The following is a 14,607-nucleotide window of genomic DNA, read 5'->3' on the forward strand; positions in this document are numbered from 1 at the left end:
AATAAATTAACCCCTCTAATCATTCTAACATTATGAAGCACCATATCCTATAGAATTGTTTTTATTACTCTGTGTATATGATACATGTATCATTTAACCTCTCACTACCAGGTTCACATACAGTCAAACCTGACTATAGCGACCGCCCAAGGGAAATACAAAAAGTGGTCTTTGTAGACAGGTTCCTTTAGTACATGTTTCAATGAGAACCCATTTTCAAGGGAAACAAAAAATGTGCTTGTTGTAGACAGATGGTCTTTGTAGACAGGTTCCTTTAGTTCATGTTTCAATGAGAAACCATTTTCAAGGGAAACAAAAAATGTGCTTGTTGTAGACAGGTGGTCTTTGTAGACAGGTTCCTTTAGTTCATGTTTCAATGAGAAACCATTTTCAAGGGAAACAAAAAATGTGCTTGTTGTAGACAGGTGGTCTTTGTAGACAGGTTCCTTTAGTACATGTTTCAATGAGAAACCATTTTCAAGGGAAACATAAAATGTGGTCTTTGCAGACAGTTGGTCACTAAAGCAGGTTTGACTCTATATCCACCATAAAACCCTGCCTACATAAGAAACCATTTTCACTACTTCCTTTATATGTACAGTGCCCTCTATTGGCGATACATTTTTGGAAAGCCACAAAGGGTAGATTTCTGGTTTTAGAGTAAAAAAAAAACTGGGGTTGTCCTTCAAGGAAATTGGAAAGGAAGTGACAGAATTCATTTGTCTGAGAAAAAGGTTTATATTTTGGTTATGACTCAAAAATCTAGTCAGTTGGGAACTGGACTCTAAAAGTTGAGTTTTAAGTTTTTCAGTCTACTAGTATAGCATAATTGCATGCATATTGTGAATTGTGAATTCACATCATGTTGGTACTTTTCAAAAGAAGAAACCTTACTCATTGTTTTAGGAGGGAGAGGTAATTTCCTGAAGCAGCATGATAAATGTGTCTCTCTTGCTTTCATGATTGAACATAATATTTTGGTCACTAAAGCAAGAGACGCAGTGTGAAAGAATATTTTTTGGCAAGAAATATTTTAAGCTGATATCAGATGGTTGAAATATCCTGTTCTTGGTCAGTTGGCTGAATGGTTTATTGACATTTGGTCTAAAACATGTTTGGCTAGTCTCCATTTTTTTTCTTCCAATTCCGTATATCGGCTGAAGACTTGTAAAGACCCTCATACATCCTCCTTTGTAATATATTCTCCTTCAAATCATGTCATGTGATAATAATTTTGTTTCAAATCTAGTGCTTTCATTCTTTTTCTTGATTTACCCTAACACTTATTAATTATATTGGAATGAATGAAATGCTTTAGGCTACATGTAGAAGCCCATCCATCCCACCTTGTTTTTTTTTTACATATTAGAATCTGAAAAAATGTTTTTAGACAATTTGAATATAATTTAGAGGGTTTTTTTTTCTTCTTCTCCCCCTTTTTTTTTAGTGCAATTTGTACAACTTACAGGCTGATGATAACTGTAATACCAAAGGTAATGAGTTTCAAATTATACATTGGCCTTTGCGCATTATTATTACATTTGGTAACATAGAATGCTGAGCTCAGATACACTGTAATGCCTTTATTGCACCAGTATTAACATGTAATTAGGTCTTGTTTTAGCTATTGTACATTTTCAAACATAATATGGCATCCTCTCATTAATCATAAATTTTAACTAATTAATTTCCATTGTGCTTTACTCTGTCAGACCTTGTAATGTACACTCGACACAAAAAGAAAGTGGACACTCTTTATGGTTAAAAATGTCCATGTAAACCGTCACTAAAATTTAATAAAATATATATCAAGTTAAAGACCAGGGGAGTGTTTCACAAAGATCCTAAGTAGAACTTAACACTAAGTTGGACTTAAAAAGTATGGACAGCCATTGGAGCCTTAAAATGAAATATATTCAAAAGCAAAAATTTGAGTATTTTAGACTTTTCATCAATGCCACATCAAGAACATGAAATCTCCCATGATAATAGAAAATATGAATGATTTGAATCAACATTTTATGCCTTCTAAAAAAAAATTACAAAATGTTTTCAAGGATGCTAATGGCTTCCCATAAATTTTAAGTCCAACTTAGAGATAAGTTCAACTTAGGATCTTTGTGAAACACCCCCCAGTATTGGAAACGCCCCAATTTCAAAAAATGAAATGGAAGCTCTCTTTACCAATCATGTGAAAGAATATGTTTTGACTAATACATGATGATAAAAAATATGCCGGGAAACCGCCTACTAATTCATATATTTGGTAAATTTGTTTCTCTCATGGTCTGTGAGAGATATAGGGTAGTCCTATATACATCTTTCTGTGTATAGTGCTTGTAACTTTACGAAGAATGGGCCAAATTTCTTATCATTTTGATGATTCTAGAACCTTGCAGATGCTAGATGCTAGATGCTAGATGATCAACCTTTTCTGATTGATTCCACGTTTCTTTCACAATGCAATTGCATGACCATAACTGGTCTTTACCTTTAAAGAGAAATAAATACTCTACCGACATCAATTAAGTTCAAGTTTTGAACTTTTAATGCAATGATGGGCACATTCATTTACATGATATAGTTAGAAGGTCCTACTTAGAAAATTGCAAAATATAGAGCGAATAGCCATTCAAATGACAGTGAACATCTGTAATATCCTTCTTTAACAATGCAGAAACCAAAAAGGAGAAAACGATGAGGATTCAGCTCTTGATGTCAACAGTATTCTCAAGACTGCATGGTTTTGATATCATGCATGATCAAGAAGCCTCTCATTTCTGTTTCTTGTGATCCCTTCTTTTATTGTTTTAATTTGACTCTACAAAATGGAAATGCTCTTTAATATTTGAATGGCTAGATGCCACATATTTGCAATTTTCATTCAGAATCATTTATTATTAAATGGCTATGGTCACTCTATGCGTTAACGGTATGATTCCAATTGCTGAAGAGTATCGATTTCTGTTTATTTTGATATATGAAAGATAAGTTTATTGAATATTTATTTTTAAATCATGAATTATAAATAGTGTCCTTTTTCTATTTTTGTCCATTTTTTGTGTGTCAAGAAGTTGGCATCTCTGCATGTATGATACCAAAGTGGCCTAAAGCCAAGTCCTACATATATTTGTTCTTTGTCATTTTCTAGCAATTTCTACCATTTCTGTCTCGAAGGAAATTAACAACATGTGTACCATCTTTGCCACTGTTTTCTGGCTGCTCCATGACTAATCGCAATTGTTTTCACATAAATAGTAAACAAAGAAAAAATGATGCTACAAAATTATGAATATTTTGAATCTGCAAAAATTTAGTTGAGATGTACAGTATAAATGTTTATAGCCTATGATTGTCTGCAGCAGATGTGTTGTAACTGTAGGTGATGTGATGCTTGCTTTATTTCATCCAAAGTCAGGGTCACGGTTTAGTATTATTAAAGCTGGTCCTGGGGTTAAAAATCAGAATTTGATGACCGGTAGTGCTCAAAATAATTTTTAATGGCACAAGGTCATTTCTGAACTTGATTGCAAGAGGTGATTGATGGATAATGTATTGTGTAATAACATATTCTATTAAAACATTAAATTTACCATTAAAATGAGAATTCAGAATAGTACTTTATCATTGATTGGGTTTTGTGCAACTACAATAATGAGATCTAAAGCAGAATAATTTCAAACCAAATACATAGCATTTTTATTTACATATATACATTTTGATAACTACTGGCATTTCAGCAGTCAATAAATCAAGAATTACAAAAGAAATCACATAATTATGAACTCCAATGATCAATGTGTACATGATTATCCAATTTGATCGTCTAAAATATTCATGATTTCATTCCTAGGAAAAGTACTATGAAGATCTGTGATAATACTATGAAAAATATCTTTCCTCTATTAAAAATGACATGATTTTAAATATTTTAATGTAAAAAATCTTTGATCTTGCATAGATTATATAATACTTCTATGATGTAATATTGTTCTCAAAATGCCACCATATACAAAACAATATATAAAACTGGAAAATTACGAGAGTGGAAACTGATGTGAAATTGTATTCATGAATATTGCCTCTTAAATCTATAAAAACTTATTGAAAGGCTCTGGCATATGCAGCACATCATCTTGATGATTTTACAATTCAAATCATCAATAGATCTCAATAACTCTCAATTTTCATTATTTACATATACAAATATAAATTTTATCTGAGAATACTCTTATTAGCATATTATTTTTGCTTAACTTTTTACTCTCCATTGCCTTCGCAAAATTAAAAATTAATTTTTATTTTCTATAATAAATTTGTTAATATGATCACTTAATTCTAGTTCAAATACACCAATTTCGCCATAAAGAGCTACATCTAATTTGAAGAGTTGGTTGAAAAGAGTTTCTAATTACATAATCTCCATTCTATTAACATTGTGAGACTTGTGCCAATATTAAGGCAGAAACCTTCTTTTAAATAGTGCAAGATTTATTTGGTACAAGTGGAAGAGTGACAGCCTTCTGCAATTTTAAAATACTATTTAATCCTGTAAAACTAATTTGTTGATTCAGCATTCAATCAAAAGTATTTCTAAAATTTGAATAAAGAGATGAATTACAATATAAATTGATAACACTTTCTGATATAAGAATACTTGGCACAAATGTCTTTAAAAAGCTACACACACATGAGTAGGGTCTAAAACACATCTCGACTAGAGTGTAAATCCAGGGGATACAATTAACAATGAACAAGAGCCTTGTGAAATACTATTAGCACTGCAGGCATCCACATCTCCACACGTATAATAAGAGATTTTGTAGATGACAATTTCAGAAGGGGAAAACAACAGATATCCATGATTGTACTAATATGCAGTTTGCATGTTATACTCAAACCTAAGAACAAAACAGTACACTGACCCTTCTTTTTTCTACCCTTTTTTGTAAGTATGTTTTTACCAATCCTTGTGGTTTCCCTTGATGGCTATAGACGCATTTGATTACAACAACAAACAAGAGTAAAACAAACGCAAAACAACAAAAATTGGTATAGAATAGTGAGGGTTGATCAATATGGTGCTAATTGATCCTCAAGTGTATCTTTTCAAGATAAACATACACAAGACAACAGTAATTAAGTATTTAAAGTGATCTACGTTGTTTTTCAACTTCTCACTGGAATATATAGTTGTTTTGTCATAAGGTATAGGGTACTGACTAATGATTACCTTTACGCTTGTAAAACATTTTTTTCCCCTTCAATATAGTAACAATCCGCAAGATATTCAACTGACCACATCCTTCATGTTTAAAAATTCTTTTTGAACAAAGGGAACAACGTGGTGAGAAAAATATAAAGTAAGGCGAGATGTGTATTACCATAGAGAGGGACTTGTTTGTACATGCAGCAATTCGTAACTGACATCTTAGTTAAACAAATGACTAGTCGAATAATCCTAATTTTGTTCTCATTGCCTTATACAATTTTTATTCCATCTTGTTCAGTTTCGTACATTTCAATAAAAGAAAAAAGATGCCTATCTACACTCATACATGTACATTGTACATACAACCTAAAACATACCTTATGGATACATAACCTTCACAAAAAAAATATTCTAAAGTAATATTGCAACAAAAATAATGTAAATACAGGAAACATTATCATGAAAAATTCAAAATATGGAAATATACAAAAAGTACTAAAACCTGAAATCAAACCACAAACATAAGACAAAATTTGTTCATCGCAATGATTGACTCCAGTTGATAGGGTTATACTTGAGCAGCTCCTGTTCCACTGTGTTTGAATGATCTCTTGTCTGCCGTGTATCATGCCACTTCTTCTCCATTAGCTGTGTGGATGAAAGAAAGAAGGAAAGAAAAAGAATGAGAAAAAAAGGACAATTAACTTGATGTCAAGTATTGTAACAAGATTACCTTATCAAAGAAACTAGTTCTTGCAAACCACTGACTGGTTTAGATACCATTTTTGCTCAGTTTTAAACTAGACCAGGGGGGTGTTTCACAAAGATCCTAAATTGAACTTATCTCTAAGTTGGACTTAAAAACTATGGAAAGCCATTAGCACCTACAAATTTTTTGTAAAAGTTATGTTAAAAGGCATAAAATGTTGATTCAAATCATTCATACAGTATATCTAGGAGATTTCATATTCTCGATGTGGAATTTATAAAAAGTCTAAAATACTTGAATTTACGCCTTTGAATACATTTTATTTTAAGGCTACTAATGGGTCTCCATAATTTTTAAGTCCATCTTAGAGTTAAGTTTGACTTAGGATCTTTGTAAAACACCCCTCTGAACTTTATTTAATTTGACTCTATTTTGTTTTCAATATTAGCATGTACTTTAATAGTGGGCATCGGTTTCAAATAGTCATACATGTATGTAAATTACAATGGGGGACTGAAAAAATACAAATATTTCTACTCTCAATTTTAGCCTCGCCTTTTAAAGTTTTCTTTTTTAGCATGTAAATCAGTGGGAAATGTACGGCTGATTCACATAGACAATTCAAAGCATGTAAGTTGTGCTCTCTACGTGCCATCAGACAATTTTATGAGATTCAATGTACTTTAACAGATTTATCAGCTCGGGTAACCAGTGCAAATCAAACAAGCCCAACTGCTATCTAATCTTTTGATTACACACTCCAGAAATAACTAAAAAAACTCCTTACTGGTATCACAGTTCTCACCTTCATCAATGTCATATAAAAGACATTGCTGCACGTACCGGTATGTTTAAACTACCCTTATGTAAACAGTAATTTCAACTGTTGTCATTTGTGAATGCCCAAAATCAAGAAGTTTGGGCACTTTTTATTATTAACAATTATAATAGCTTTGTTTTGAAATGTATAATTCTGAATGGTAAGTCTTCCATGTTATGAAGAATTTCGACTCCAAAATGGTGATCGAGACTAGTACTGCTTTTTAAGATCTAATTGCCTCTTTCAGAAATATATTTCAGACCCTTGTATATTAACATGTGTCCCATTGCTCTGATAAAACTCATTAGGTCTTTGACTTTACTCATAATTTGAATGTATTATGTAACTGATTGTTTGCATACAAATGCATACTGTGTATTCAGGCACAAAGACTGTGTTTGGATTCCTCCTTGATAGAACTTCTACATGTATACAGTAAGTAAACATTATAAAAAAGTACATGCAGATTTGCCATGATGTGTTCTTGATGGATAAAAAATGATTGCCAGGTGTATAATATTTCTTCTTCTTCTTCTTGTGATAGTCCTGCGTCCTTTAATCCTCAAGATAATTACAGGCCGTGAAAATGTGATGTATGATGTGTTTGTGCTGAACGGATGCAGTTAAAATGTCAAGGGTGTGAGTGAAGACCAAGCAGCTCCATACACTGCCCTTCTCACCATCAGTTTATGCTGAAAGGCTTCTACTGATGGGGCACATAAGTAGATGGCAGTGTATTCCATTGCTTCCTGTGCGTGGATGCAGAGGAAAGAATGACTGTCTATGGTGCTCATGTTTCGCCCTTCAAACTGGCCTTGAGCGTGAACTGGTCTAGTTTCTGTTACACTGTAACATTCATAATGTATACCAGGGTATGTGCTAACTATCAACATGTAAATCTACATGTACATGTATGTGTACTTTAAACTAAAGAAATATAACAAATTCAAGGGTTGCGAGGAGTCACTTGTGTGCAGATCAAACAACAGAATAGTTAATATTGATCTGACAGAATGAAAGGCTTAATAGACAATGTTCTTTTATACAACTACACAACCGCTACCCACAATCCTAACCAAGACCTTGCATACACCACAACGGATCAATATGGCCACCTTGGAGGGTTTTGTTAACATGAAAGACAAACATATTCACCTTTTTGTTGTCATCCCTGAACTGGTGTAGGTAGAGGGACTTATTTTGGAGCGCTTCTCTGTCGGTATCCAGACATTTTCTGTCGTAGGCCACAGCTGTCTGACTCTCCCCCACTCGGTCCTTCATAAAAGTTTTGTGAACAGAATCCTTCTCTCTCATCTGGTCTTTAAGTGAGGTCCGGATGTGTTTCCTAGTGAAGGGGGATAAGCAATTTCAGATGAACAAAATCTGTTAATTACACATTCTCTTTTTTGTCTAGAATTACAAATTGATATTTTGCTTTTCACTCTTTTACAAACCTCACATGTACATGTAGATTTTTTTGAAGTCACTATCAAAAGCAAGATGTATATAGTATCTCGCTTTATTTCTAAGTAATAAATCGAAGTGATAGAATTGTGCAAAAACATGTAGATCTATCTCTTTTAACCCTAATAAGGCCGGGGGGGGGGGCCATTATGGCCCCCCCCCCCTCCACAATTTTTCTGATTGCTCGGGAACGCATATGGATGGCGCCCCGCCGCTCGCTGACTTTTTTCTTTCGAGTCTTGCGCAACTTTTAAAATAATTTTTTTGAAAATCGGACCTACGGTTACAAGGTCACGTGACCTTTTGTCTTCGCATGTCAGCCTGAAAATCGCTCATTTTCGTGATTTGTGTACAAAACGTATGGCAAAGTCATTTTTCCTAAAAACAGATGAAACATGGGTTATTGGGTCTTGTTTAAAGTTTAGGTGGTTGTTTTGGGAGTCAAAATAGTTGAGTTGTAGTAAAAGATGAAATAAAACAACAAAAACAATGAAATACATAAGTTAAAAAACAATGAAATACATAAGAAATTATCAAAACAAGGGATAACATAAGAAATAAGCTGGCTCTTCCAATTTTTTTTTCGTATTATTATTCAGAATGGTCTAATGAATATATATAGTGAAAAAGAATGCTTAAATATGAATAATATATGATTTATTGGTAAAAATGTGATTTTTATGACTTTATTTGCATAAATTACCATAATTATGCAAATGAGTGAATTTTTCAAAAAATTGAAATTATCATATTATTCTTTACACTTCACTTGACATGCGTGCAAATTTTCGCGGCAAACGGCCGCTTCGCGGCCGAGATCTTGAGGGGGGGCCATAATGGCCCCCCCCCCGGCCCTACTAAGACTTCAAATAGCCCGGCCTTATTAGGGTTAAACTGCCATACAAATTCAGGCAAATAGGTTATCACCAGAGTGCAATTAAACAGAAATTGGACTATCTTTTTGTCCTCCTTTTGTTCATGTATTTAAAGAGGAGATGCCATGATCTCCATAAATAGTATTTCTAACACTTCTATCTTTGTCGTGTAAAGTATTGTCTTGTCCCTTTCTCGTCTCTGTTGGCATCCCCCTTTTTCTTTCCCCTATTTTGTAGTTCTTTTTGTAGTTACAGATTAATTAATTTAATTACTCATTATTCCTAAGTTTTATTTGAGGTGTTCACACTTGTACAGTCATTGTAAAGTCTATGACCTACCTGTAGTCCTCTTGTTCCAGCTTGCTACCATAGAAAGGCTTCATCCATGATCGGTGATACTTGTGATATTGTTCTCTTTTCATATTGAGTGATCTCAGTTCATTCTGAAAGTGTGGGTTTGTGGTCTCTAAGCCCACAGTCCTGCTGTACTTCGGTGGGTGAAGGGGATCTAAGCGGGGGAACGATCGCCCTAAACCCTGGGCTGTATGAGAAATGGGTTTTCCATCATGATAGGTGACCGAGCCACCCCATGAGTTTGATAGTTCACGGTGGCCGATAGAAGAAAAGGACTTTCGTTGGGGTTCTCCATGACTGCTGCCTGGGTGGAGAATGGTTTTAATGCAGGTCTCAGTTGGAGCAAGTCTAGGAAGGGTTGTCATTTTGAACGTCTTGGATCCTTGTTGGATGCACCGAGCTATAAATAATAATGAGAAATGAAAATGTATCAATAACAAGGCTATTTCTGTTTGATGGCTGTTACTTTGAAATAATGTCTGCTCTTGAGAGAAATGATGAGCATAAGTTCATGCAGGCCAAAATACTATCCTGCCTTATAATACCATTCGAGAACAATTAATATGTACATGTACATGTACATGAATACTCTCTCAGTCTCTAGAAAACTGTAAGTATAAACTTACACTTCATTTTAAATAATTATAGATCTAAAGTGAAATGATAATCCAGATCTAAATTGTTAATGAGCACTGTTAATAGATCTGTAGTACTAAACTACTGTATTACCATTTAAAATCTGTCATGAAGCAAAATTTATATTTTTATAAACAGTAAATTTACTTTTTACTAGACTCTAGATAACACTGATAGATCATCAGTATAAAATAAAACAGACAAAAAAAAAAAAAAAAAAGATAGGGAACAAGAATGCTTTACAACATTTATTTTTAAACATGTCTGTGTTTATTGCTCAATAAACATTATATATAAGATCTAGTTTGTATTTCTATCTAATTTATGCAGTTTTAATTGTACATGACACTTCACTTGTACTATTGTAGACTCTAGTGGACTTCAGGACTTGGTCTAGGCCCTGGCTATACCGTCTAGTTTGACTTAAAGTTCAAAGTATTCCTCATGCTCGGTATGTACCCACAATTTAGATACCTGAAGAAGAAACATGCAATTTTTTTGAGGTATTTGTTATCAAATAAAAGAATTAAGGCTCTGTTTGCTTCTCCAATTCATTCTCGACTCATTCTCATGATTCTGTAAAACAATTTGGGAGAGGTCCGAGCTGAGGGTCTTTCAAACTCCAATTGAAATGACAGAAACATTTCTTAAAATACAATAATATTTTATCTATTCAACAACATTAGAGTCTTAGTCACTTCTCCAATAAGTGTCTAAGTCTAACTCTAAGTCCAAGTTACTGTTGCTAAAAGTTTTCAAACCTACGTCACTGCATGCACGCATCAGTCGGAGCTCTTGGTCGCGAGCCAGGATATCCCAGCCGGAAGCTCGGTGGGGGGAATGGCAAGGATCCGACACTCGTGTCATCACCTCCAAACTTCACTCACTTCGTGCTCTAAATATCTACTCAAACTAAGTCAAACTTACCTGAAAAAACTTGAGATGAATTCTACTCCATATCAAATAAACCACAGCCTCACTTTCCGTAAATTGTCCTGTCACAGTTACTTTCAATACTTAGGGTTTCGTTTTTGTTGTTTTGTTGCTATTTTGTTGTTCTGCGTGTGTAAGTAGTTGCAGTGGTCCTATCATGCATGCAAGGTGTTTACTGGGTCACGTGACTCAACGTCGCTAAGACAACACACAGCTCAGCGAGCCAGCAAGTGTGTGATGCTGATGTATACGTTTCCGGGGTGTTCGTTCAGTCCGCACCCCACCCACCTGTTTGCATAAAAACTATAGACTCTATAGTCTAGTTTCATCTAACAAAAATAATATAAAGCCTTTATATGGGCGATCATATACGCAACGTGTTATATGTGTAACACTCACTCTCGTCTCGTATGAGAAAGAAGATTTCTCTCAATTTCAAGGTGAATAAACGGGGACTTCATTGGATGCGATATTTCATTATAATATTAGCCAAGAAATCAATCAGACATCATAAGGGCCCAGATGGATGGAATTATCTACCTAACACTATTCGAAATATAAAATCACCAAACTCGTTTAAAAGAACACTGAAATGTATTATCATTTCACAGATGTAAGATATTACTTACATACATCTATATAGGCCTATATTAGTTTTCGTTATATCGAAAATAAATATAATTCTATTATGATCTACAAGACATTTTGGTTGTGAATCGTGTGTGAAAGGGGAATAAAATACCTATACCTATATATATGTATACATATATCTTTATTTTACTAGACTTAACAATATAGTTCCTTTTTTCTTTTCTTTTTTGTTCTTTGTAAATACTGTAAATAGTTCACAAAACTGCTGCTTACTACACCCCCCCCCCCTCCCTCCTTGAAAAATCATCCTGCGTACGCCACTGGCAAAGAGAAACATTTAGACCGTTGCTGCAAGAATATTGAGGTGGATCTACCAAATTAAATTCTTCTGAAACTATTCATGTAAACAGTGGATCAAAAGACAGTATACTGAAACAATACGGTAATTTGAAAGATCTTTAATGTTACATGACTCTTTTTTTTCCATCAATTTTGAAGAAAAAATACATAATGATTTAAATGTATTATTATGCTAATTTTTGGCAAATTTGAGTGTTTAAATCATCACATGGACAGAAAAATACACTTTTAAGTACCGACAAATTATATAATATTGTATTAAAACATGTAACAATGTTTTTTTTTTTTTAAAGGACAATTACCCCAAAGGGCAACTGTAATTGTCCTCGGGGGTAGTTGTTCTCGGCGGTTATTGTTCTCTGGGGGTGATTCTCTGGGGTGTAATTTTCCGGGGGGGGGGGGTGATTTTCCAGGGGGTGATTGTCCGGATACGTTTTTTAGGGCCTAGACAAGGTCACTATACGTGGGACATACACATTGAGGTAAAACCTGATCTCAAAATCCAGGGTATGCAGGCGTATACAAAAAAGTGTACCCAACTTCGGTAGCTTCTTATAATGTGACCTTCAATCATATTTCATGTTAAAGGGTAACTGATAGTGATACCGATACCCTGTCCAGGGCGGTGATAGAGACCTCCCTGCCCTGTCTAATAATTGTGCTGGCACGGATGACTCAACAGCAGGTTTATCAAAACGTATTGTCAAAAGCCATTATTATGTGTGGGTTATCTCATTCCATAAACAATTCCTGACTTATTAATGCTAACTATTAGGCTGTTGAAGATAAAAGGTGTTAATATCAACTCAAGCTCAAGGAAATCCTTTTTACAAACAACATTTGTGATATTCTCTTCGTTATGATGATTAAAATCTTAAATACAATCTAATTTAAGAATGCCATTCGCATCCCTTATTCAAGGTAACATTTTTTCATTCAAACTTAGCCTACTCTACTCAGGCTTGCATCCCAAAAAAGTCAGCCCGTATATAACAAAAGTACAATTCCCATATTAAATTCATTATCATATTTTGAACAATTCCTAACGTATTCTTGAAGATGTTCTTATTAAAGAACTAAATATTCATTTGTTGAGGAGTCATATCCTGCCCAAAATAAAATCCTTCGAGGGTCACAATATCATGAGGTAGGCCTATAGGATATTCTATTGTAATGATATTGAGCTTGTGATGGCCGGACCGGAAGTGTTACTATATGCTGCCCCTCAGACACAAAAAAAAAATCATAAAAATATAGTCTAGGTGGAGACGATGACTCACAAGAGTTAAAACAGAGACGGAGAGGCTGTTTTATCTTCATGAATGTTTGACAAATTGTTTTAGACATATTGGCGTGTCACACCAGAGACGGTTTTACCGATATCAGCCCTTGAAAATATAACCTACATACACAGGGGAATATACACGCTTTTAAACAAACTTGTCATTAATAAAATAACTCTTTGTATATTGTACCTTTACAAGATTACAAGGTAAAGTGAGTGCGCCTGAATATTACAAAAAGATATTTAAAAATGATTGCTCTCATTATTTGGTCATTTTTGCTTTTGATATAATACTCTTTTTGATTTTCAGGCCTTATATATACCATTTTTCAGAAAGGGCTTGCAGGGATTTGCTTTTGATAAGTTGTATAATAGACAAACATTTATAAATGTTGCACTTTTTGCAAATCTATTTTCGACTCCTTCTCGTGCTTGTTTCCAAAAGAAAATATGTTAGGGTTTTTCCACAGAAATGAAAGAAAATATATATTAATATTGACCCTCAGTATCTGAAGAATATTGCTGGCTCGGGAAACGAGTTTGTCCCATGTAGGGGCGGATACAGAAAGGTAAGGGGCCCGGGCCCCCTGACCCCCAAAAAGGTGTTAATGTTAATTTTACCTTTAAAAAAGAGAAGTAATTTTTGTTTTTCGTCAGGGGGGGGGGGGTTGTTGTAAAAAAAAATTAAAAAATGACCCCTACCCTCCCCCCCCCCCCGAGCTCCCCGACCCCCCCCCCCTCACTGAGCGAATTATCGGCTGGCTGGGTCGATGCTAAATATTACCTGAAAAAAGTGACCCCCCCCCGAAAAAAAGTGGCCCCCCCCCCCCCCCCCCCCGCTTATTCACCGGCTGGCTGTTTCCTGTTTCGCCGCTCAATATTTTCTCACGAATTGGGCCCCCTCTTTGGCTCCTCCCTTGCCGCCGGCTGGATCCGCGCCTGGATTGGGAAACATAATCTTTTAGTTAACACTATAACAGCATAAGTGCTTGCAGAGCGCTAAAACAAAAATGGCAGAAACACTGGAAAAACTTGTTTTATAGTTGAGTCTTGTATTATTGTTAAATATCTAAATCATTAAATGCTCACATAATCATTTCCCTCAAACGAACAATTAGCTCCATAAAGAGATTGACAATTCTAGAAGGTGCATGGCCAAACCACGGGAAGGGGGGGGGGGGGGGGCACGTGGGGTGATAGCAGGAGAGAACAGGAAAGGAAAAGAGAGGCAATCTATTTAAAGAAAAACAATGACTCACTCTCACACCCTCCTCTCACTCAGTCCTGTTCTCTCGCATTCTATCCATTTATATTATAGTCAGACCAGTGGTGCCCCATCTTGAAACATAATGACTCACTCTCACACCC

The 14,607-nt window shown here is 34.8% G+C and overlaps 1 protein-coding gene across 1 annotated transcript; it reads right to left on the bottom strand.

Moving 5' to 3' along the window:
* Positions 1-3,675: 3,675 nt before the first annotated feature.
* On the bottom strand, positions 3,676-11,183 carry LOC115918275. Its single transcript, XM_030972220.1, has 4 exons — positions 10,998-11,183; positions 9,420-9,834; positions 7,897-8,086; positions 3,676-5,860 (listed from the first exon to the last, which is right to left on the bottom strand). Exons 2-4 carry the CDS (start codon positions 9,797-9,799, stop codon positions 5,750-5,752), a joined length of 681 nt encoding a protein of 226 aa, XP_030828080.1. The 5' UTR covers positions 9,800-9,834; positions 10,998-11,183; the 3' UTR covers positions 3,676-5,749.
* Between the last annotated feature and the right edge of the window lie 3,424 nt (positions 11,184-14,607).

Source organism: Strongylocentrotus purpuratus, unplaced genomic scaffold (genome assembly GCF_000002235.5).
Source record: "Strongylocentrotus purpuratus isolate Spur 01 unplaced genomic scaffold, Spur_5.0 spur5_scaffold_6, whole genome shotgun sequence".
NCBI lineage: Eukaryota > Metazoa > Echinodermata > Echinoidea > Camarodonta > Strongylocentrotidae > Strongylocentrotus > Strongylocentrotus purpuratus.

What these genes read in the sequence shown, in the direction of transcription:
- LOC115918275 (XM_030972220.1), bottom strand. Translation starts at nt 9,799, where the DNA reads ATGACAACCCTTCCTAGACTTGCTCCAACTGAGACCTGCATTAAAACC. An exon ending in CTGGAACAAGAGGACTACAG is followed by an intron (nt 8,087 to 9,419) that starts GTAGGTCATAGA and finishes CCCCTTCACTAG; the next exon opens with GAAACACATCCGGACCTCAC. An exon ending in TCAGGGATGACAACAAAAAG is followed by an intron (nt 5,861 to 7,896) that starts GTGAATATGTTT and finishes TCATCCACACAG; the next exon opens with CTAATGGAGAAGAAGTGGCA.